Source organism: Budorcas taxicolor, chromosome 21 (assembly GCF_023091745.1).
Source record: "Budorcas taxicolor isolate Tak-1 chromosome 21, Takin1.1, whole genome shotgun sequence".
NCBI classification, from domain to species: domain Eukaryota; kingdom Metazoa; phylum Chordata; class Mammalia; order Artiodactyla; family Bovidae; genus Budorcas; species Budorcas taxicolor.
The window spans coordinates 72,134,313-72,160,397 of NC_068930.1; the positions used below are offsets into that span (position 1 = coordinate 72,134,313).

The 26,085-nt window shown below is 44.9% G+C and overlaps 1 protein-coding gene across 1 annotated transcript in view; it reads right to left on the reverse strand.

Annotated features, from left to right (window-relative positions):
* PPP1R13B (protein phosphatase 1 regulatory subunit 13B) overlaps nt 1-25,762 on the reverse strand; it is a 73,809-nt gene extending 48,047 nt beyond the window's left edge. Inside the window, exon 1 of the mRNA XM_052659714.1 lies at nt 25,678-25,762. Within this exon, the coding sequence (XP_052515674.1) occupies nt 25,678-25,686 (9 nt within the window). The 5' untranslated portion in view covers nt 25,687-25,762. The remainder of the gene's footprint in view (nt 1-25,677) is intronic.
* Between the last annotated feature and the right edge of the window lie 323 nt (nt 25,763-26,085).

Genomic DNA, 26,085 nt, shown 5'->3' on the forward strand with positions numbered 1-26,085 from the left:
AAGAATCATGCATTTTTTTCTAATTATTCAACTATAAAGATGATCTCCTAATAGATGTTCTAATTACATTTTACTGACCTTACAAAATTTAATTCAGGTATATTAACAATTCTCAGAATAAGGCTTCCTTTTCCTACATATTTTTTTGTAAAATTCAAGAAAATATATTCCTATATGTATTTTTGAAAAACACTGATCTAATCCTAGGTATATACCCTAGAGAAGTATGTCTACACAAAAACGTGAACAATAAAATTATAGCATAACTATAGTCACAGTCATAACAGCAAAAAAGTGGAAATAGTCAAAACCAATGAATGGATAAACAAATGTTGTATACCTGTCTTTACCACGGAATATTACTTGACCATGAAAAGGAATGAAGAGAATGCTACATTCCTTAGATAATGGATAAACCTTAGAGACGCGATGCCAAGTGAAAGAAGCCAGATACGGAAGGGCATATGTTGTTATGACCCCACCTACACAAGATGTCCAGAGTCGGCAAATCCACACAGAAAGCGGATGAGTGGCTGCCAGGGGATGAGAGGAAAGACGACGAGGAAGTGACTGCTAACGGGCACCAGGGTTCTTCTTGGGGTGATGAAAACATTCTAAACTTAGCTAGTGGTGATGGTTACATAAGCCTGTGGATATACTAAAACCACTAAATTGTATACTTCAAAGGCATGAATGTGATAGCATGTGAATTATATATCAATAAACTTATTTTTAAAATATCTAGCTATACCAGTTATTCAACCTATTCAATCAGTATTTTTCCTAATGGAAATAACTTTAAAAAAATATTAAATCATTTCTTTGTATTTATTTTTCTTCTCTCTAGTAATAAAGATTTATAATTAGACAAATCCTGTTTTTTCATGTCTGCTAATACCAAAAGTCAAGTACTACTAATCCTTCTGCCAGCAGGAAATAAAACTCAAAACAGAAATAATTAGTATAGCAATGTCTCTGAAGAGCACTTTAATATAATCATGTGTATAGACAATACTATCTATCTGTACAAAATCAGAACACAATTTACACAGAAAAGTAAGTCCAATAGCCCTCCTAGCTTTTTACAAATGACTCTATTTTGTCCTTCAGGTTTGAGCCATCTCTTAAAAACCATGATGCTACTTTGAATTTGCTTATAATGCTCTGAGTTACCATTTTCAAAATGTTTCTCCTCCTTAGAAAACTAAGCAAAACTCAAGTGTAGAAAGCAAATGTCTCAGTGCCTGGAGATTATCTATGTCATATACAAAGAAAAAAAATACTTCAAAAGCTGTCTCTTGGGCTTCACGGAATCTAAATTCAGGCTCTAATGGCATGGACCATGATAAGACGTCCTAATGAAACAAGACAGACCACAGCTGGCGCAGCAGAGTGATACGGGGGATAGGGTCTCACCTCATCAGGGGAGGCCCACGGAAGACGAAGTTTGATGTTAGCACCATTCAATAACAACTGTAACCAGGATCTGGAAATCACTATAAAAGGAAAACTAAACACTAAGTTACTAATTTCCACACAAAACCCACTATTTTTTCTAAAGGCTTGCCTAAGTTTTGTCGGTAAAAGACCAAGATCTCAGGGTTTTTAAATAAGTTTTCGTAATAAATGCCTTGTCTATAGCCTAGGCTTATGGAAACTGCTTGCTGGAAGTAGGAGACATACAGAGCTCCGCTGTTTCTTCTTAAATTCTGCTAGTACTGACATAGCTCAGAGGTTAAAGCATCTGCCTGGAATGCGGGAGACCCAGGTTCGAATCCCTGGGTAAGGAAGATCCCCTGGAGAAGGAAATGGCAACTCACTCCAGTACTCTTGCCTGGAGAATCCCATGGAGCGAGGAACCTGGTAGGCTACAGTCCACGGGATCGCAAAGAGTCGGACACGACTGAGCGACTTATTTACTTTACTTAGTGCTGACATATCTAGGTGCTTAAAATGAGAACTGAAGTTTCTAACCAGATACTTAACTTCAAAGGACTTTTACAATTTGTTAATAGTAAAAACGGCTATGACTTCACTGCTTACTATGTTCGCAGACAGGCTATTTACCCACATCACATCACTGAACTCTCCCAACAGTCTATGGAACTAGGTGCTGGGATGACCGTCACCGCAGACAGAGTAAAGGACTGCCCGAGGTCATATGACTAAGAAGTGCCAGAGTGTCTGACCCAAGAGTGTCTGACTCCAAAGCTTAAGTTTCTACCTGAACAGTTCAGGAACAAAGCAGTGAACACCTAAAATAAGAAAAAGCCCAGAACCATTCAAGCTCTTCTTCCCTGTGAAGCTGTAGGAGACAATCTCCATTCAAGAGTTACGAGATAGTGACAAACCATTGTGTTTGTAACTGAACAACTCAAATGCATGACACACATGTTTCCTTGACAAGCAGAACACTGTAAGTAAGAACCCAGAAGAGAAAATCAGCAGAGACTCATTACAGAACCCAAAGGTCAGCATACTCCACAGCCTGGATGGCCTCTGGGCAAAAAATCTTATTGCAAAATTCACTTATGACTGTACAGTGAAGTGACTCAAGGGATTAGATCTGACAGAGCTCCCGAAGAACTATGGACGGAGGTTCGTAACACTGTACAGGAGGTGGTGACCAAAACCATCCCCAAGAAAAAGAAATGCAAAAAGGCAAAACGGCTGTCTGAGGAGGCCTTACAAACAGCTGAGCAGAGAGAAGCAAGAGGCAAAGGAAAAAGGAAAGATATACCCAAGTGAGTGCAGAGTTCCAGAGAAGAGCAAGGAGAGATGAGAGAGCTTTCCCAAATGATTGATGCAAAGAAATAGAGGAAAACAACAGAACGGGAAGGACCAGAGATCTCTTCAAGAAAAATCAGAGATACCAAAGGAACATTTCATGCAAAGATGGGCACAATAAAGGACAGAAACGGTAAGGACCTAACAGAAGCAGAAGAGATTAAGAAGAGGTGGTAATATTACACAGAAAAACTGTACAAAAAAAGTCCTAACGACCCGGATAACCATGACGGTGTGGTCACTCACCTAGGGCCAGACATCCTGGAGTGTGAAGTCAAGTGGGCCTTAGGAAGCATTGTTACAAACAAAGCTGGTGAACGTGATGGAATTCCAGCTGAGCTATTTAAAATCCTAAAAGATGATGCTGTGAAAGTGCTGCACTCAATATGCCAGCAAATTTGGAAAACTCAGCAGTGGCCACACGACTGGAAAAGGTCAGTTTTCATTCCAAACCCAAAGAAAGGAAATGCCAAAGAATGATCAAACTACCGCACAATTGCACTCATCTCACACACTAGCAAAGTAATGCTCAAAATTCTCCAAGTGAGGCTTCAACAGTATGTGAACCGTGAACTTCCAAATGTTCAAGCTGGATTTAGAAAGGCAGAGGAACCAGAGATCAAACTGTCAACATCTGCTAGTTCACTGAAAAAGCAACAGAGTTCCAGAAAAACATCTATTTCTGCTTCACTGACTATGCCAAAGCCTTTGACTCTGTGGATCACAATAAACTGTGGAAAATTCTTAAAAGACATGGGAATATCAGACCACCTTACCTGCCTCCTAAGAAACATGTATGCACGTCAAGAAGCAACAGTTAGAACCCTGTATGGAACAACAGACTGGCTCAGGATTGAGAAAGGAGTATGACAAGACTGTTTATTGTCACCTGTTTATTTACCGTATATGCAGAGTACATCATGAGATATGCTGGGCTGGATGAGCTACAAGCTGGAATCAAGATTGCCAGAAGTATCATCAACCTCAGATATGCAGATGACATCACTCTAATGGCAGAAAGTGAAGAGGGACTAAAGAACCTCTTCATGCAGGTGAAGGAGGAGAGTGAAAAGGCCAGCTTAAAACTAAATATTAAAAAAACTAAGATCATGACACATGGCCCCATAGCTTCATGGCAAATAGAAGGGGACGAGGTGGAAGCAGTGACAGATTTTCTCTTCTTGAGCTCTAAAATCACTGTGGATTGTGGGATGGTGACTGCAGCCATGAAACTGAAAAGACAACTGCTTCTTGGCAGGAAAGCTATGGCAAACCCAGACAGTGTGCCGAAAAGCAAAGACATCACTTTGCTGACAACGGTTCGTATAGTGAAGGCCAGGGTCTTTTCAGTAGTCAGGAATGGTTCTCAGAGCTGGATCATAAAGAAGGCACAGTGCCAAAGAGTTGATGCTTTTGAACTGTGGTGCTAGAGGAACTCTTGAGAGTCCCTTGGGCAGCAAGACCAAACTAGTCAATCTTAAAGGAAATCAACTCTGAATACCCATTGGAAGTACTGATGCTGAAGCTCCAACACTTAGGCCACTTGCTATGAAGAGCCGACTTACTGGAAAAGACCCTGATGCTGAAAACGATTGAAGGCAGGAGGAGAGGATGACAGAGGATGAGATGGCTGGTTGGCATCACTGTGCAATGGACACGAATCTGGGCAAACTCCAGGAGATGGCAGGAGGGAGACAGGGAGGCCTGGCATGCTGTGGTCCACGAGGTCAAGAAGAGTCGGACATGACTTGGCAACTAAACGACAACTAGGAGCTCTTGTAGGTCTTCACAGAGCCGTTCAACTTCAGCTTCTTCAGCATTAGAGGCCGGGGCACAGGCTCGCTTCACTGTGACACTGAACAGTCTGCCCTGGAAACAAACTGAGATCCTTCTGTCGTTTTTGAGACTGCACCCAGGTACTGCATTTAGGGCTCTTGCTGACTATGAGGTCTACTCCATTCTTTCTAAGGGATTCTTGCCCACAGCAGTAGACACAAAGGTCATCTGAATTAAATTTGCCCATTCCTGTCCACTTTAGTTCACTGATTCCTAAAATGCTGATGTTCACTCTTGCCATCTCCTGTTTGACCACTTCCAATTTACCAGGATTCATGGACCTAACATCCCAGGTCCCTGTGCAAGACTGCTCTTTACAGCTTCAGACTTTACTTTCACCACAAGACACATCCACAACTGGGGGTCGTTTCCGCTTTGGCCCACTCTCTTCATTCCTTCTATAGCTATTTCTCTCTTCTTCGCCAGCAGCACACGGGACACCTACTGACCTGGAGGCTCATCTTCCAGTTTCATATCTTTTTGTCTTTTCATATCGTTCTGGTCCCATCACTTCATGGGATGGGACACAATGGAAAATGTGATAGACTTCATTTTCTTGGCTCCAAAATCACTGAGGACAGTGACTGTAACCATGAAATTAAAAGACCCTTACTCCTTGAAAGAAAAGCTATGACAAACCTAGACAGTGTATTAAAAAGCAGAGACATTTCTTTGTTGACAAAGGTCGGTATAATCTAAACTATGGTTTTTCCAATAGTCATGTACAATATGAGAGGGGGACAATAAAAAAGGCTGAGCACTGAAGAATTGATGCCTTCAAACTGTGGTGCTGGAGAACATTCCCGAGAGTCCCTTGGACTGCAAGGAGATCAAACCAGTCAGTCCTAAAGGAAATCAACCCTGAACATTTATTGGAAGGACTGATGCTGAAGCTCCAATATTTCGGCCACTGGACTCCAAGAGCAGACTCATTGGAAAAGACCCCAATGCTGGGAAAGATTGAAGGCAGGAGGAGAAGGGGAAGACAGAGGACGAGATGGCTGGATGGCATCACCAACTCAATGGACATGAGTTTGAGAAAACCGGGAGATGGTGATGGACAGGGAAGCCTGGCGTGCTGCAGTCCGTGGGGTCACAAAGAGTCAGACACAGCTGAGAACTTACCATCAACAATACCGTTCGCGGGCTTCTCCAGGCAAGAAGGCTGCAGTGGTTTGCCATTCCCTTCTCCAGCAGTGCACGTTTTGTCGGAACTCTCCACCGTGACCCGTCTGTCTTGGGTGGCCCTGCACGGCATGGCTCACAGTCTCTGAGCTCCGCACGGCTGTGGTCTGTGGGGTCATTTTGGCTGGTTTTCTGTGATTGTGGTTTGCTCTAGAGGCCATGGGGCTGCAGCCCTTGCTTCTTCTGTGTCCTCTGATGGGTAGAAAACTTGTGCGAGCCTCCTGATGGGAGGGATTGGCTACTGGGGAAACCGGGTCTCGCTCTGGTGTGCAGGGCCATGCTCATGCTTTTGTGCATGTGTGCTAAACTGCTCTAGTCCTGTCTGACTCTTCGCGACCCTGTAGCACCGGGCTCTTCTGTCCATGGGATTCTCCAGACAAGAACACTGGGGTGGGGTGCCATTTCCTTCTAGGGGACTGAAACTGAGTCTCTGCATGGGCAGGTGGGTTCTTTACCACTAGAGGGCCGTGCTCAGTACATCTTTAATCCAATTTTCTGCTGACGGGTGGGGGCTGTGACCCCTCCCTGTAGTTTGGCCTAAGGCGGCCCTGTCCTGCAGTCTGCAGTCCCTATGGTAGCATGCCAGGCTCTATGCAAGGGCTAACCGTAACCTCCTCAAACAGGACTTACTCCAACACGCTGCGCCCCCCAGGCCTGCTGCTGCCAGTGCCCCGGCCACAGGGCAGGCCACCGGTGACCCACGCCTCCCCAGGAGACTCCCAAACACGCATGGACAAGTCTGGCGCAGCCTCTTACGGGTCACTGCTCCTTTCCCTCAGGCTCTGGTGCGCACAGGGTTTTGTTCGTGCCCTCTGAGAGTCTCTTTCCCCTAAGCCTGCGTAGCGGAACTCTGCGGCTCCATACACTGCTACAAAACAGTCTCCTTCCCTCTCTGCTGCAAAAACAGTTACAATTGTTGGCTCAGCACTCAGTGTCTCACAAGAATCCATATTTTAACACAAAAATAAAACAATGTGTCCCCTAAGGTAGTATTCACGCCAGTCCTGTTAAATGCATACATTTTAAGCTGCAAATCTGAGAGGACGGTACACAGGTGCCTCAATTTTCTTTTCAATAGTCGCTAAAATTGTTTGGGGAAAAAGATAAAAAATATTTTTTGGTAGTCTGAGTTAGCATAAGTGACCATTTGCTTCTTAATGCATTTGTAAAGGCATTCAATTCAATTCAAAGAATACACTGAGAATTCAAAATTTAAGCTATCAGAAAGATCAGTCATCAGATCCTGGAGCCAGAAAGTAGCCTTATCTATGATAACCACCCCTCTTTCCCCATTTACAGATGAGGAAGCAGAAGCCCAGAGAAGGAAATAATTTGTCAAGGCTAATAAATCTTGTTAGTAACAAAACCAAGACTGAAATCAGGTCTCTTGATTCTCAGCCAGACAGGCTTCCTCTCCCTCAGCAGTTTATTTAGTTACACTGTTGACTTAATATTGAACGAGAAGGTCTGTGAACTGTCCAGCAAGAAGTCTGACATACAATATTCTCTCAAATCTAATTTCCTCCCCTTTTTATTTAAATACCTGGCAACAGCTTTGGGCACTGTGAAAACCAGAAAAACCCCAGAACTTTAAAAATTACAGAAATGAACTGAAATTAAATTACAGAGAGAATCATGGAATAAAACTGACACAGGGAATACACTATCACGAGCAAATGATAAAGGGCAGCTGATCATAAATCAGCCCTATAATAAAATTTGAAAATGACTCCATGACCATCAACAGGATCCTGAAAAAGAAAACTTGGCGACCCTATTAGTTAAAAATAATGAAGTCCAAGGAATTCAACTGGAATGTAACTGAGGCGACCATATAATTAAACACATGGCCACTGCGAATGACAATAAAGGCGCTAACAAAACAAACTGCCAGGACAACGAGCAACAACCCAAGGCTTTCTCTTGTACACCTGGATGTATAGGCATCAGTGTAAATCACACCTAGGGAACCACACTGTTTCATCGCCCACAAAACCCTCTGAAGGGAAGAGTTCCACGAAGCAGCAAGTATTTTAAAAATCAGGACTAAAGAGAAAACAAAAACTACAGAAACAGATATATATATATATTTTAGTGAAGATTCATTCCAACTACCTACCTCACCAGCAGGTGAAAAGCAAGCCTTATAAGATGACTCATCAATCCTACCTCAAAAAAATTCGTATCCACCTTCCTCCAACAGAAACAAGGAAAAGAACCATTTATGCCACGTCAGTGAGAGCGGCGGGAGCTTCATCCCCATTCTATGGGAGGAGGAGCAGCGTCCAGAAAGGATTATATTGCTCAAGGTCGGAATCTAAACCCAGGGATGACATCGAAAGCCAGGCTCCCAGGTCTCTTTCAGGATAAACACCATAGCTTGGCAGGCCACCTTTCTCCTTCCCTTCAAAATGAGGCAGGCACTGTTCTTATCCTCAAAAAAGAGAAACAGGTGTGGAGAGGTCTTCACATGGGCTTAGCACACTTAACCCTTCTGAGGGTCCTCCTCTTTCAGGACCACAAGGACCCTCCTCCCCAGATCTAGGCCTTAGGGGACAATCAAGGACCCCCCCACACAATCAAGATCCTACAGTCAAGCAATCAGCTAATCTTGGAAATTCAAGCCACAGAACCCAGCTTCAGCCTTCAAGGGTTCTGCCGCCCTCCCCACTGGCTGCTCTGTCCAGCAACAGTGGTGACGATGCCCGCTTCCTGACCGACACTCGCCATGCGCTGGACCTCGCCTGAGCGTTCTCCGTGCATGATACTGTTCAGTCCTGCCATATACCCTGGGGAAGAGGTTTTTCTTTTTTGCTTTTTGCTATTATTCTTATTTTTTAGGTGGTAAATTAACACACATGTAATCTTCTTTAATCTAACAACAGATATAAAAAGACGGCTCCCCTAATGACTCACACTTTTAAACAGCTGGTATATATACCCTTGCGGCTCAGACGGTAAAGGGTTTGCCTGCAGTGTGGAGACCCGGGTTCGATCCCTGGGTCGGGAAGATGCCCTGGAGAAGGAAATGGCAATCCACTCCAGTATTCTTGCCTGGAAAACCCCATGGATGGAGGAGCCTGGATGGCTACTGTCCATGGGGTCGCAAAGAGTTGGAGACGACTGAGCGACTTCAGTTCACTTCACTTCATATACCCTTGCAGACCTTTCTCTTCACCACAAAACTCTTTTCTTTTTCCCAGTGAGACCACATTAAGTAGAAAGTCGGTTTTCCACCAACAATTCATTTGAGGCATTTTTCCACAATTTACACAGTTCTGCCTCTTTTTTAAAAAGGCTCTATATTATTTCTCCCTATGGCCACAGCAGAATTGATTGAGCGAGAGGCGCTGTTACTTTCAGATGAGCAGAGAAAGCTCTGACAGGTGTGCGACTTAAGGCCACACAGTAAGCGGCAGGGACAGGGCTAGACCCAAGCCTACCTGATTTCAAAGCCTGTGTTCTCAAACCCTGGGTCCCACAGGACACCTGTTTTGAATGTTTCTGTCAACTAGACTACAACCCCTTTCAAGACAGTGAATTAGTGTCTTTAAGTCTCCAATGCCCAGCACTGCACTGGCATATAATCAAAGTTAGTACATGCTTGTATAAATAGCTGCTGAATGTCAGTTGTCGGGTGCCACGTTTACCTTCCCTCCCATGCCATTCTTACCCTGCACAGGGCCCTGGCGCATGGTGGAGGCACGAACGCGCCTGCTGAAGGTACAGCTCTCCCGCCCAGAAGAAAACTGCCTCCTGTTCTCGGCTGGGCCACTTGGCCCCTCTCCGCCTCAGAATTCAAACGCAATGCAAGCTCAGAGCCCACCTGCTTCTCCAGGAACTTCCCCGAGAGGGCTTTCGCGGGCAGACCCCTCTGTTCAACTATCACAACACCGCCAGAAGCTGGCACTAGAGAGGACCTTAGCAGTTATTCATCCTGGACTCCTCCTCACTTCATAGTAATGGGGAGAGGAACCCACAGTTTTATGACAAACTGGTAAGGCTTTAACCTACAAGAAGTTGAAAATTTCAAAATAAAAGGAAAGGCACTTAAAGGAGAGTTTGCTGCGTACCACTCAGGGAGGGAGAAGGCAAGATAAGAAGGCAGTGAAATTTTATTTAATATAAAAATCTAAATGTGCATTTGAGCCTCCCAAAAAGTACTGCTCCTAAGTTTGCAGTCTTGACTCTTCAGTGGTGCAGAATTCTGACCTTGGCAACCTCCAGCATCACACTGCTCTGAATATTGGCCAACACCTCACTGACTATTGCATCACTAACCATAAAGCTGCAGATTAAGAGGCTTTAATGGCAGTACTGCATAACAAAAAGCTGGCAAAACAAACACAAAAGTAACTTTCCATCACATTTAGTCACGGGACTCAGCTACTTTGACTTGACTACTGACAGCATAAGTGGCTGCTATCATTGATATAAAAACAGCCCACCTTTCCTCTCAGTCTGAGTGTTCTTTGGCATTGTCTTTCTTTGGGAAAGCCAAAGAACGCTCAAACTACCGCACAATTGCACTCATCTCACACGCTAGTAAAGTAATGCTCAAAATTCTTCAAGCCAGGCTTCACCAATATGTGAACTGCGAACTTCCAGATGTTCAAGCTGGTTTTAGAAAAGGCAGAGGAACCAGAGATCAAATTGCCAACATCTGCTGGATCATCGAAAAAGCAAGAGTTCCAGAAAAACATCTATTCCTGCTTTGTTGACTATGCCAAAGCCTTTGACTGTGTGGATCACAATAAACTGTGGAAAATTCTGAAAGAGATGGGAATACCAGACTACCTGACCTGCCTCTTGAGAAATCTGTATGCAGGTCAGGAAGCAACAGTTAGAACTAGACATGGAACAACAGACTGGGTACAAATTGGGAAAGGAGTATGTCAAGGCTGTATATTGTCACCCTGTTTATTTAACTTATATGCAGAGTACATCACGAGAAATGCTGGGCTGGAGGAAGCACAAGGTGGAATCAAGATTGCTGGGAGAAATATCAAGAACCTCAGATATGCAGAAGACATCACCCTTATGGCAGAAAGTGAAGAGGAACTGAAGAGCCTCTTGATGAAAGTGAAAGAGGAGAGTGAAAAAGTTGGCTTAAAGCTCAACATTCAGAAAACGAAGATCATGGCATCTGGTTCCATCACTTCATGGGAAATAGATGGGGAAACAGTGGAAACAGTGGCTGACTTTATTTTTTGGGGCTCCAAAATCACTGCAGATGGTGATTGCACCCATGAAATTAAAAGATGCTTGTTCCTTGGAAGGAAAGTTATGACCAACCTAGATAGCATATTGAAAAGCAGAGACATTACTTTGTCAACAAAGGTCTGTCTAGTCAAGGCTATGGTTTTTCCAGTGGTCATGTATGGATGTGAGAATTGGACTGTGAAGAAGGCTGAGCGCCGAAGAATTGATGCTTTTGAACTGTGGTGTTGGAGAAGACTCTTGAGAGTCCCTTGGACTGCAAGGAGATCCAACCAGTCCATCCTAAAGGAGATCAGTCCTGGGTGTTCATTGGAAGAACTGATGTTGAAGCTGAAACTCCAATACTTTGGCCACCTTATGCGCAGAGCTGACTCATTTGAAAAGACCCTGATGCTGGGAAAGATTGAGGGCAGGAGAAGAAGGGGATGACAGAGGATGAGATGGTTGGATGGCATCACCGACTCAATGGACATGGGTTTGGGTGGACTCTAGGAGTTGGTGATGGACAGGGAGGCCTGGCGTGCTGTGGTTCATGGGGTGGCAAAGAGTCGGACACGACTGAGCGACTGAAGTCCCTTTCAATTACCTCATATAAGCCTTCATATCTGATTATCAGCAATTCTGCAGGAGGACTCCTACCAGAAACCCACAGGACCATGAGGTATTCACTGTTCACAATATTTGAGGATCTGTTCAATTCTAGAGGCAAATAACCATATAAGTAGATTAAAATTAGACTCCCGAGTTTGTTTTATGACAAGACACTGCAGTGTAATAGGACACATAAAACAAAAACCGAGTGTAAAGCAAAGGCTGACAACAGATATAACATAAATTGGACACACTTACAGGATCACTCATTCATTCATTCACGAGTATTTCACTGAAACCAACAAGGTGCTGAGCACACCCTGTCAACACTGCCCCCTCACAGAACCTGGAGCTGAGACAAAGAGATACCAGGAAACTCCAGTGGAAAACTGCAGTGTGCCGCGAGACCCACAGGAGGACTGCCTGATCTGGATGCCAACTCGGCAAGGACCTGCCGAAGGAAGCAACGTGTAGGCTCAAGACTGAAGGAGTCAGCCATGACGGGAGTGGGAACGCCTGTGGGAGGCAGGAGGCGGGCAGACGATCGGCCCCTTACCCTTCTTTATTGCTGGTCCTTCCCCGTCTCTTCACCTGGGGTGCACACTCTGCACCCGACTCTCCGTGACCTCAGGGGCTGCAGCCCACCAGGCTCCTCTCTCCACGGGATTTTCCAGGCAAGAGTGCTGGAGTGGGCTGCCGCCTCCTCCTCCAGGTTACTGAAATGTAGCTGATTCTCAACACTGTGTTAGCGTCTGCTGTACAACAAGGTGAGTCAGTGATACATAATCACATAACCATCCTTTCTGGCTTCTGTTCTCATGTAGGTCATTACAGAGTACTGAATAGAGTTCTCTGTGGTATTCAGCTGGTTCTTATTAAAGACCTACTGTCTACATAGCAGTGTATAGATGCCAATTCCAATCTCCCCATTTATCACCTTCCCCGCCGTAACCACAAGTTTGTTCTCTACATCTTGACTCAACTTTTGTTCTGTAAATTTGTAACCCTGTACCATTTTCTTAAATTCCGCATATAAGCACTATCATACGGTGTCTGTCTGACTTCACTCAGGGCGACAATCTCCAGGTCCATCCGCGTTGCTGCGAACGGCATGGTCTTGTCCTTTTTCATGGCTGAGAGATCCCACTGTACCTGTGCACCACGTCTTCCTTATCCACTCCTCTACTGATGGACATCTGGGCTGTTTCCAAGCCCTGGGTATCGTAAACGGCGCTGCAGTGAACACGGGGGTGTATGTATCCTCTCCAATTATGGTTCTTTCCAGATATATGCCCAGGAGTGGCACTGAAGGTTACGGCGGCTCTGTTTTTAGGTTTCTAAGGAACCTCCACACTGTTCTCCATGGTGGCTGTACCAGTGTACATTCCCATCAACGGTGTAGGAGGGTCCCTTCCTCCGCACCTTCTCCAGCACTTACCGTTTGTAGATCTTTTGATGACAGCCCTTCTGACCGGTGTGCGCTGATACCTCATTACAGGTCTGATTTGCACTTCTCTAATAATGAGTGAAGTTGAGCATCTTTTCTTGTGCCTCTAGGCCATTTGGATGTCTTGTTTAGAGAAATGTCTACTTAGGTCTGCCCATTTAATTGAGCTGTTTTTTTTTATTTTGAGCATGAGCTGTTTGTGTATTTTAATCCCCTGTTGGTCACTCTGACTACGAATATTTTCTCCCATTCTGTGGGCTTTCTTTTTGTTCTGTTGATGGGTTCCACAGTTGTGCAAAAGCTCCTAAGTTTAATAAGGTCCCATTTGTTTGTATGTGTGTGCTAAGTTGCTCTGTCATGTCCAACTCTTTGCAACGCCATGGGCTGTGTAGCCCACCAGGCTCCTCTGTCCATGGGACTTCCCAGGCAAGAGTACTGGAGTGGGTTGCCATTTCCTTCTCCAGGGGATCTTTCTGACCCAGGGACAGAAACCACATCTCTTGCATTGGCATTCTTTACCACTGTGCCACCTGGGAGTCCACTCCATTTGTTTATTTTTGTTTTATTTTCATTACTCTCAGAGGTGGATGAAAAAAGATCTTACTGCGATGTATGTCAAGAGAATGTTCTGCCTATATTTTCTGCCAAGAGTTTTATAGTATCCGGTCTTACATTTAGGTCTTTAATCCATTTTGAGTTTATTTTTGTGTATGGAGATTACGTTCTAAGCAGAGTCTGCTTAACTGTTCCACAGACCACCAATCAATGGCAGATGAAAATGGCCATGATTAAATCGCCCCCATTAGGCACTTCTCTCTTCTGTGCCAAAAACCTGACATTTAAATAGCCACACCCGAATCTGGTTATGTTTCCAGTCATATTTCACTCTTAAAGGTGATAAAGACCTCCTCTTAAACATCTTTGACATGCTAAACAGTGATCTTTTTATATTTTGGTTTTACTTTTGCTATTCTTTTCTATTTTATTTGCAAATAAGAGTAGAAGATGAAACTCTCAAAATAATTCAGTGCTGAATATACCAAAGGAAATAAGTTAGAACCAGGTAGTCTTCTCAGACATAGTAGGGCTGATACAGTATTTCTGAGAGAGAGTAGTTCAATTGTAACAGTGAAAGTGAAGTCGCTCAGTCCTGTCTGACTCTTCGCGACCCCTACCACGCTCCTCCATCCATGGGATTTTCCAGGCAAGAGTACTGGAGTGGGTTGCCATTGCCTTCTCCAGAGGATCTTCCCAACCCAGGGATCGAACCTGGGTCTCCTGCATTGTAGACAGCCTTTTTACCATCTGAGCCCTCAGAAGTCTAACAGTACTAGTAATTAAATATTGATAAAATCATCCTTTCAAATTTTCCTATTTTATTCATAATCCTAAATCCTTTAATTATTAATTATACTATTTCTGTGGTTGCTTGCACCCTCAATGTTGCAGCAAACAAAGTTATTTACCCAAAGACATCAGTTAGAACGTATCCTCACAAAAGTACAATTTAACCTGTTTTCATCTGTGACAATACCTATCGAAGCAATCTTTAAAGCAAAAATGTCTTTTAAGTCTACTGAATTAAGATCATTTAACATTTTGGAGATACCAAACACGTAGGGGATAAAAGCACACATCTACAGTGATCGTTATACACCAGCCACTGTTATAGGTTCTTTACATATTAACAATTCATTTAATCTTTACAAAACCTAATAAGGTAGGTACTTCTATGACCTCCATTTTACAGATGAGGACAATAAGACGCAGAGAGATTAGGTAACTAGCCCAAGATCAAACAGGTAGGAAATCAAATAGCTGAGATTCAAACCCAGTCATTCCCAAATCCGTGCTCTTTAACGACTGCGTTACACGGTCTCTCAACAGTTTTTCAAACATAAAAGCAAAAATCAGTTAATGAAAACTGCTACAATAAAACACCAGCCATGTATAATCCTCGAGGAATTAATTCTTATGAATGGTAGCATTCTCTGAATAGCTGAGGCGCTAGCCCTTTTGTCTGAGCCCCAAATCTGAAACGGTTCTGTCCATTCGACGTGGCCACCAGCACACGTGGCTATCGAGAACTTGAAACATGGCAAGTCCAAAATCAGATGTGCTATACGAACACAATATGTTCTGGAATTTGAGAGGCTTAGTATGAGAAAAGAGCATAAAACACCTCACTAATCATGTTTGAATATTAACTGCATGTTCAAATAATTTTTGGATATAGTGAGTTAAATAAAATATATTATTAAAATTAGTTTCACTCATTTCTTTCCACTTTTTTATGTGGCTACCAGAAGATTTTTAAAGTGCACTTGCGGCTCACCTTATGTTGCTACTGGACAGAGCTCATCTAACCGTGTCCAACTGATGTCTATGTTACTGACGCTATTTACCCTTTTCTTGATGAGTCAGTCATCATGAGGACTTTAACCACCACCCTGTGTGTAGTCTGTAAACTGTCATCATGCTATCTTCGGTGGTGACTGAGGTCAGGATGCCCACCCTCAGACCACAACCTTGGGGTTTCTTAAAGCTGTTTCTTTCCGTGGTTTCCAGCAGCCTGTCTGCTCATAGTTACACCCCTCCAGCAACCTTGACTGTAGCCTCTATGAAGATTTAAAAGCTAGGTAAATTAAAACTGTGCAACATGTTAGAGTCCAGGGTAAGTGAGGGCTGAGGAGGGTCTTCTGCAAGCCGCCTTCAATGCATGACTCTTTGACAACTGTTTTGAGTGCTCAGAGACCTTTCCTGTCTCAACTACCCCCTAGACTCTTCTCATGGATTCCAGACACTTAAGGACAACTTTCACTTAAACCGGAGCATCTACAACTCTGCTTAAAATCCTGCAACAGTTTCAATTTGAGATGAAAAAATTCTGAAGATGGATGGTGGTGATGGCTGGTGAACAATGTGAATGAACTTAAATGTGACAGAACTGGATACTTTAAAATGGCTAAAATGGTAAATTTTACGTATATTTTAACACAATTAAAAAACAAACAAACTTCAGCAGTTCCATGTTTCTCAGGATGAAGTTCAAACTCGTCTGCAGGTCACACAAGGTCCTCGGAATCTGACCTCACCCGCCTACCTGCCCAGCTCCCCTGCTGCATCAGGCCTTACGCTCTAGGCAATTCCCCTCAACACACCACACCAATTCAGATCTCAGTGCCCTGAAAATGTGAAGTGAAAGTTGCTCAGTAGTGTCTTTGACTCTTTGCGACCCCTCCATGGAATTCTCCAGGCCAGAATACTGGAGTGGGTAGTCTTTCCCTTCTCCAGGGATCTTCCCAACCCAGGGATCGAACCCAGGTCTGCCACACTGGAGGCGGATTCTTTACCAGCTGAGCCACAAGAGAAGCCCACAAAAGTGGGCCTCTATCTAAATCCCTTGCCCATCCCCTCTATCCCTTCATCCTCATCCTTCTCAACTCCACTCAAGTGTCACCTCCTCTGTGAAAACTCTCCTGACATCCCAAGGGCAAGAAGACTCCTCTCACCTGCACCCCGCCGCAGCTCGCACTCTGCCACTCACACACGCTTTGTCTCCCAGAATGGCACTTTCTGTTTATAGGCCTGTTCCCCACCGTGAGCTCACTGAGAGCAGGGACTATGCCAGTCCTGGCCCTAAATGCCTGCTGAGGCCTTTCAGTAAACAAACACTTAATGAGTGTCGACTAGAGACACTGGGGATACTGCCGTGAGAAAAGGAAACGGAGCCCCCCTTTCACGGAGCCTCCACAAGTGACTGCCAGGTGGCCATCAGCACGATAAAGAGACGTGAAGCGCAGTCAGGGAGGGCATTTTATACAGGGTGCTCGGGAATGTGCCAATGAGGTAGAGACCAGAAGGAAAGGGCTGGCCCTCCCACTCAGGGACTGAGCACTGAGTGAAGGGAACGCCAGCTGGTTCTGAGCTGTGGTCTCGATGACACAGGGCGAACTTTCATTTCTGAGAAATGCAAGCCGTCCCTGTCTGACCTAGCAACTGGACAGATGTCACAGTCACCACCTAGTTCTCCCAGGTGGGGTGCAGTGCGTAGGATCCTCTGCCATGAGGCCTTGCAGCTACTGGAGAGAACGTAAGAGGAGCAGGTATGACTGAGTGCTGTTTTACATTAACAGGATGCACTAAGCACCTGGCAATCCTCACAACCGCCTCTGAAACATACTCCTACTAAACCCATTGTAAAGAGGAAAGTAAGGCACAGAGAGGTGAAATAATTTGTCCAAGGCCACCGAGTTGCTAAGTGGCGGAGCTAGACTTTGAAACCAGACAGTCTCGGCTCCAGAGTCTGAGCTGACGAACACTAGGCCCCTGTTTCACATCTGTATTTCTCTCACAAAACTCTTTGTTCCTATCGTTGGGCTTTTTCACTATTAACCCTGAAGGTGAAGTCGCTCAGTCATGTCTGACTCTTTGCGACCCCATGGACTATAACCTACTAGGCTTCTCCGTCCATGGGATTCTCCAGGCAAGAATACTGGAGTGGATTGCCATTTCCTTCTCCAAGGGATCTTCCCGATCCAGGGATCGAACCCGGGTCTCCCGCATTGGAGGCATACGCTTTAACCTCTGAGCCACCAGGGAAGCCCGCTATTAACCCTAAAGCCATCAAATTTTACTTCACCTGTCTTCACATTTTGATCATTCAAGAGTTTAGTTGTTATTTACTGATATTATTTTCAAGACTGCCATTAGGTAGAAATATAAGCATGCAATGTAAACAACAAGCAAAACATAAACAATCAATGCGGAGACACAGATTACACTGTTATAAACTGTGTGCGTATAAACTCCATAAAGATGGCGGAGGCCCAGGCCAGCCACTGCCCCAGGCAGGGGGTCTAGTGGGGTCTCAGGGTGGAGCTGATCAGGCAAAACAACAACTACCAGGAATGCCACAGGCGCGTGGCGTGCCACAAATGCCCAGGAAGCAGATACCAAAAACGCAACACCAGAAATCAGCTAATATATGAAAAATGATTTAACTTAACATATTTATTTTACCTTAAGAGTAACATCTTTCTGGATACAGCAGCCGTCTCAAGCTCAACACACTCCAAATAAGCCTCACTCCTCCCCTTACGGCCCTCTAACCCTATTCCTGCTGCACGTTCTCTAGCTTAATCGCAGGAAAGACAAGCCCGGCTGCTGAAGCAATCAGCCTGTTATCCTCAGCGCCAGCCACTGTACTTCCTTCCTCTTGGTCACACACACTCGCGTGTGCACACATTCCACACACCCTCTCGCTCCAGCCCATCTCTTGTACCTCCTCCTGGATCTTTCCCTTCACCTTCCGGTCAAGTCTGACCTGTGCCCACTGGGCTCCTAACTGCTTTTCCTGTTTCTTTTTAATCTGCCTTACCTCATGCTCCTCCCTGACAGCTCAACTGGTAAAGAATCCGCCTGCAATGCGGGAGACCCTGGTTCAATTCTTGGGTCGGGAAGATCCCCTGGAGAAGGGATAGGCTCCCCACTCCAATATTCTGGCCTGGAGAATTCTATGGACAAGTCCATGGGGTTGTAAGGAGTCCGACACAACTAAGCGACCTTCACTTCACTTCACTCCATGGTCCACTCCTCCAGTCTTGGTTTCAGAATGACCCCTCCACCACACGAATCTGACTGCATCACTCCGCTTTTTAAAAACGTTTGGCGGTTTCTGATCACCCACAGGACCAAGTGCAAACCCCATCAGGGCACACGCACACCTCTTCACAAAGGGATCTGGCACTGCTTTCCACATCGTACCTTCTTTCATTCAACAAATGGCCACCAAGCACCAACTATGTGGCCAGTCACTGGGACAGGCACTGGTGAAACAGTAAGAAGCTCCTGCCACGATGAAAATTACAGTCTAGGACAAAAAAGGACATTAACCAGTCACACACACAAATGTTTGAGGCTGCAACTACAAGTACTGCAAATGTTCTGAGAAGATAGTGGCAAAGGTTGTATTATATCACAATACAAAGCAAGGCAATACAAAGATTGTACTACAACACAATCTTATAAATTTAGAACTTCTTCTAAATTGTACACATCAAAAGGTGAATTTTATGGTCTGTGAATTACATCTAAAAAAAAAAAAAAGGCACACCAGGTTGAATGCCTCTACTGATGTATCTGGCTAAGGCAAAGATGAGAAAGCTTCCCAAAGGAAATTTAACTTATTACATATAACATTTGCTGAACACTGACTACGCAACAGGCCACTTTCACTGTAATAATCCACTGATCCTAACAACCCAAGGGTTACTATAATTATCATCCTCAGTTTAAAGACAAGAGAACTGGTCGGAGAGTCAACTGGTGATGCCAGAACCCACACAGATGCCAGGGCCCAAACTCTGACCTGCTACAGTGAGGCCCCCCAGGCAATGACTACTGATTCAGAACGACTTAGGATGCAATAAGTAAACCACTGTGTTTCATTTCTTCCAAAGGAAATTTCTCTCCGTGTCCTCTGCCCTTATAGTAACACACAAGGCCCTGTAAGATCCTAACCCATCCACTTACCACCAACACCTTCCTACTTCATCTCCTCCAGTCTGCCCCTCACATACACTGCTCCAGCTACAGATCTCCCTGCTTCTCCAGCATGCTGGGCCGGCATCTACCACAGGGCCTTTGCATTTGCTTGAGCTACAAAGATTACCATCACAACATATGTTATAAAGCATGATTCAGTCAAAACTTCAGTTAATATTTTCTCTGGACACACAATACTGCTAGCAAGACCCTGTTCTGAATTGTACACTAACATTCTGAATGTCATTTATTAATTTTAATCAAAACTACCTCATTTTCTAGTCTTTTATTGTTCTGTATGGTATCACCTAGCAAAGATTTTTCTTTTACAAAATATAGTAACAGCAGCTTTTGCTTACCAATTAGTATGAACAACAGTCATATGGCTATCTTTGCAGTGAAATAAAACAAAGCAATTAAGCCAAGAAAGTGTCACAATACAACCTGAATACCACCATTCTTCTGTTCAGCCTCAGAACCACAGTTTGCGAAATAACTATGGCAACAGCACTTTCAGACATCAAAATCCCACTGAAATTTTGCTGAGAAGTTATTGCCCATCTGTGCAAACACACAAAAAAGCACACTGACAACCAGTTACGTAACTTCAACACAGCAACCTGGTGATATTTTAAGTTTTTATCTTGCTAAAAATTCCAAGTAGCTCTTAGGCATATACACTGACAAAGACTTTTCAAAGTAGGATGCTGAGAAAGGAAAGATACATTTAACACGTCTGCGCATGCTGTCGCTCAGTCATGTCCAGCTCGTTGTGACCGTGTGGACTGTAGCCCTCCAGGCTCCTCTGTCCATGGGATTTCCCAACCAAGAATACTGGAGTGGGTTGCCATTTCCTACTCTAGAGGATGTTCTTAATCCAGGGATCGACTCTAAATCTCCTGTGCTGGCAGGCCAATTCTTTACCACTGAGCCACCTGGGAAGCCTTACATTTACGTTTAAAACAGAGTCGTCCCCAAACTCAAGATAGCGAAAACTATCATCTTTTATCAGACAGGTTCACCATGAGATCCGTTAAAATATTAAGCTCCAACTGAGCTAGGCATCAGGTAAAAGTATTTAGCCTAATTCAATTTACCAGCACCACTAGCAAAATGCCTCGACTATAGCAAACTCCTGTAAGTGACTGGCACAGAGGCCAGGAGGAAAGACTCTTGAGTCAGAGAGCTTGTTTTCAAGCAGCGCTCTACCACTCAGTAGCTGGGGGCCCTTAGCCAAGTTTCTTTCCCTCCTGAGCCTCAGTTCTCCATAAAAATGAAGACATCACCACAAAACCTACAGGGTGCAACTGCCCTTGTGCAGCCTGCCAGGATCCCCACCCACGGGATTCCCCGGGAAGAAGACTGGGGTGGGGTGCCATTTCTTCCTCCAGGGGATCTTCCTGACCCAGGGATCGAACCTGCATCTCCTGACTGGCAGGTGGGTTCTTTACCAATGAGCCACCAGGGGAGGCCCATAGGACACAGCGTTTTAGCACATAATGACAAACACCATTCATTGAGTGCTCATTACTACTAAATTAAATCGTAGCAAGTTAAACAGCTGGAAAACTTTACTGCTATACTTAATACTGTAGCCTTCAGAAGAGTATTCCTAAAGATTGTTTTTAAGTTCAATAAAACTGTAATAATAAACCTTTCATATTTGCATCTTTGTGTGATCGAAGCTTTCCTTTTCCTTCTGTGAACTTTCTGGCACTCCAAAGGTTAGAAATAGTTTGATTATCTTAAATGGTAACAGTATCTTTGAATTTTTGTCTCAAAGAAACCAGAGTTTAAAAAAGAAAACAAAAAACTTCTCCAGTCCTGAGTGCTTTGTTTACTGAGTTAGGCTATAAAATAAAGCCGATCAAAATGACTTAACTGGGTTTCTGGTGGTGCTAGTGGTAAAGAACCCACCTGCTGATGCAGGAGACACAAGAGACTCAAGTTTGATTCCTGGGTCAGGAAGATCCCCTGGAGAAGGAAATGGCAACCCTCTCCAGTATTCTTGCCTGGAGAATCCCATGGACAGAAAAGCCTGGAGCAGCCTGAAGGGCTACAGTTCAAGGAGTCACTAGAATTTTTGAAGAAAAACCTTCTCCAGTCCTTAGTGTTTTGTATAGGGAGTTAGGCTAGAAATTAAAGCCGATCAAAGGACTTAATTATTAACAATAATAGTGTACATCCATTGAGCTTCTTCTATCAGTTCTATCATACCAAAAAACTTAGGCAGTCAATGCATTTACTAAGACTGCCAAAACAAGTGACAGGTTGTGTAAACCTCCGCTGCAGCCACTGAGACTATTATTGACCCTCATTAAAGTATCTGCCACATATCTACTATTAGACCAAACACAAATACTTGGAAAAGACCAGGACCAATTCATTTTACAGGTAAGAAATGGAGGCTCAAAGAAATTTAAGTCCAAAGGTCACAGAGTTACTTACAAGTGGCGACTAGAACCTTAGCCTCTCTGCTTCCAGTTCACTGTTTTGTCAATTACATGAAAGCTGATAGTTTCAAAAGGAATCTATTTCAGAACCTCAAAATGTTTTCTACATCATCAAAAGTGAATACCTGAAATAACCGAATGTTTGCTTAATGAGAGCTAAATATTGAGCACAAATTACTGTAACCCACAGCCCCTAGTGAATATGCTGAAAGAGCTCCTAGGACAGAAACAAGTGGAATCAGCTACTCACACTGCATGGTGCCTACTGGAGGTAAGGAGTCCCACTGCTAACCTGACCGAAACACTACCACCAGAGTGCCTTTCTTACAAATAACACACACTTCAGAGCCACAGAACTTCCCTTACCCAAGTCAACAGTCCTCTAAAAGAGAAAAAAGTACCCTCAGCACCATGCTTCAGATACATTTCACCTGTGCACAAAAAGCTCCACAGCTGCAAAGTGTTCATTCTGTAGAAAAGAATGATGCTAATGATCAAGGCAGTTTTTCAGCCTTTTCATGCTCTGAACCAGGCTACTTTTATTAAAATCCTTATTTCTATCAAAGTTGTTTAGGTATGGCCTAAATGATTTCAGGTCCAGACGTTAGGGATCAGCCAACAAGTCATCTTTAAACTGTGGTCCTTTTTTCCCCCTGGGAAACTGTTTTAAAATGTCATCCATTGAAAAAAGGTGAATGACCACACATACTAGAATGCAATGATATTTTAATAACAGAAAATTCCAAAATATAACTTTGTTTAAAATTGACAGTTGTGAAACTTGATGTAACAAGCAAATTGAAGACTTCTACAAAGACCTTATTGTGTCAGATGAGAACATGGCAAGATACTCATTTCCAACAGCTGAGAGGCTGGCTGCTGCAGTAAATCATCTGATCAATTAAAAGTTATTACAGACACTACACACTAATTGCCAATTCTCAAATAAGTAAAATACCATACACTCTAAACCTGTGTTGTTCAAGATAGTAGCCACTAGCTACACGTGCTACCGAGCACTTGAAATGTCCTAGTCTGAACTGAGATGTGCTATATACACAGAACTTGACTGCATTTACACTGGATTCACACTGATTTCAACATCTTAGTACCAAAAAAAAGTAAAGTATCACATGAGTAAATTTTTCATATTGATTATATGTTAGTCATAATATTTTTAATATATTGAGTTAATAAAATATTAAAAATAATACTAGTTGCTAGACAAATTGAACTGCATCTGTGTGGTTCATTACATTCCTACTGGGTAGTGCTTCTCTATAAACTCTGCAAAATATGATCTAATCTTCCTTCAATGATTTACAATGATGATGAACAACAAATAGATAATAAAGAAAAATCTTATTTATATCTTGGGTGCACAGTTTAAGATTGTACCAAGTAAGAATGGCATGTCCTTGAAACGTCTATGAAATTTACAACCAACCCCAACTACATTTATAGAGGAAGGACTCAATCTTAAAAGCCATACTTAGGGAACAAGAAGGAAATACAAAAGTAAAGACCTTGAAAGTGGGACTAAGAGAAATACCATCTGTTTCTAGAAGGCATTTTAAAATAAAAGCAGCGTGTTTTAAATACTTAATAGGCCTGTTTTTCAATAACAGTATTTGATTATTATGAGTATCACAAAGAAACTTCCCAACTGCCAGCCAAGCAAACTCTGCAAAGGAAAACCTGGTAAGGTAAAGACTAGAAATGCTAATTATGTGGAGCAGAGAAATAAAACATCTGAATGTATCATATGGAAAATGTAAGCCAAATTCCTTAACAGAGTATTTAAAATGAAACATCATACAATGATGAAATCAGTCAAAACTTTACAGGCGTGCTTCAATATTACTATAGTATCAATTACAGGATTTAGCTAAAAGTGGTTTCAAAATTCCAAAACACCGTAACGCCTTTTCCAAATCTAGCCAGTGAGAATTAGGGAGAGAACTATTTCCAAATCCCTTATCCTGCAGAGGTTAAAATTAGAAATTGACAATTCAGAGCCATATTAACTATAAAAAATATCTGCATGGCATTCTGTTTAACAAGGACTTCTGGACACATCATCCTTTTTGATCCTCAGGACAGCCCTCAGATATTGTTCTGTTTTCATCCCTACTTCAGAGGTAATTCCAGGCTTGGAGACCTTGACTTGTTCAAGGTCACATTGCTAAAAAGTAGCAGAACCAGTACTGGATTCTGGATCTTCTGATGCTGATCCAGTTCTTTCTTTACAAGACAATCATTCATTTAAAACCAAACATTTAGAAATACAACAAACTCTGATGCCAAAGAAGGATCTAAGGATCAACTAGGTCAAATCTTAAGACTCTGCAAAGGCAATGCGTTGGAATTAGTTCAAAAAGGCCAGAAGAGATTACCAAGAGACAGGAAATGATTTGAAAGATCAGGGAGAAAAAAATTCTAATCTAAATGTCCTTGGGAGCAGCACGGTGGAATAATAGTATTCAAGCAGAAAATGCAGAGAAACGGTACTTTCCTTCTGAAATGGATTTTCAAATGTAGAAATTGTAGGCTAAATGGTTACTTTACTACAAATGCCTTTGAGAATTGTACTTAATATACAGGCACTCAGAAAACCAATACATCCAACTGGGTACCACCAGCCCTTCATTTTTTTCATAAATCAAGACATTTACTTCACAAAAAGCCAGAACAGAAAAATTATAATTCAGCACCCACGGCTCTTTAGATGACAGGTAAAGGAAAAGCTCCGCTAGGAGCCTGGCAATCTAACGAGCTCTGTCTGCTAGTAGAACGCACCCTTGAGGGCAGGACGAGGCGGCACCGCACCACAAACGAACCTGGCTCAACCTTCAAAACGGCGGCGACAGGCCAGATAACGCCCAAGGTACAACTCTCGAAGGGACGGTAAAAGGGAATGCCTAAAATGGCTCTCAAAATCCAGTCCCCAAGTAAATTCCTAAATACAACAGGATTTCAGAAATCACGAAAAGGACTACGGAGAAATGGGGGTTTCCAGCGTGGGAACACCACACGGGGGCACCCACACGGCCGACTCCAAATACGACACCAGCAAATTTCAGGCGGGGTCGGGGGGGACAGAGGCGCCGCGAGACCCTGCAACAGGGCGAGCGCTAAACGACACCCCGGCCTCCCCGCCCGACCCCCCGCCGGGTCGGACGGGGCGGGGAGGGGGCAACTGACCGGCTCCGATCCCACCTCCGGCTTCCCCTCCCGGGCAGCCCGGCCGCGGAGGCTCGGGAGGAAAGGGCCGCGCTGGGGGCCGAGCGGGCGCCGGCCGGGGACTCCCCCCGCCCCCGGACCCGGACCCTCGACCGCGGCGGCCCCCGCTCCTGGCCCCCGCTGCAACCGCCGGACCCCCGATCCGCGGACCCCCGGCCCAGCCCGCGCTGACAGCCGGCGCCGCCCCACCTGCCCACCCGCGGGGGGGGCGCCGAGACCGGGCGCGCCCGCCAGGCCACTTCCTTCCCCTCCCGCCCGGCCCGCCGAGCTCGCGCGGGCGCCCGGGGGCCGGGAGGCGCGGGAGGAAGGAGGTTTGGCCGGCCGCCCGCGGAGGAAGCCGCCGCCGCCGCCGCCGCCGCCCGCACCCACCGGCATCATCGCGGCGCGGGTCCGCGGCGCCCTCGGCCGCCTGACAGGACGCTCGGCGCCGCGCCGTGCCCGCCGCTCCGGTCGCCCTCACAGGCCGCGCGCCCGCCGCCGCGCTCTCTGGCCTTCACGGGGAGGCGGCGGCTGCGGCGGGCTGCGGAGCCTGGCCGGCCCTGTCGCGGCCGCCGGCGTGCTGCGTCGCTGTCCTGGGACCGGCCGCCGCCGCCGCCGCCGCCGCCGCCGCCGCCGCCGCCTCCGGCCGCCCGCCTCCCGCCGCCAGCCCGCGGACTCCCCTCAGCGCCCGCAGGCCCCGCCCCCAGCGCGTCGCCCCTCACGGGGCCCGCCGCCCCCTCCGATTGGCCCGCCCGCGCGGGGGGCGGGGCATGCTCGCCCCGCCCCGCTCCGCCTCGC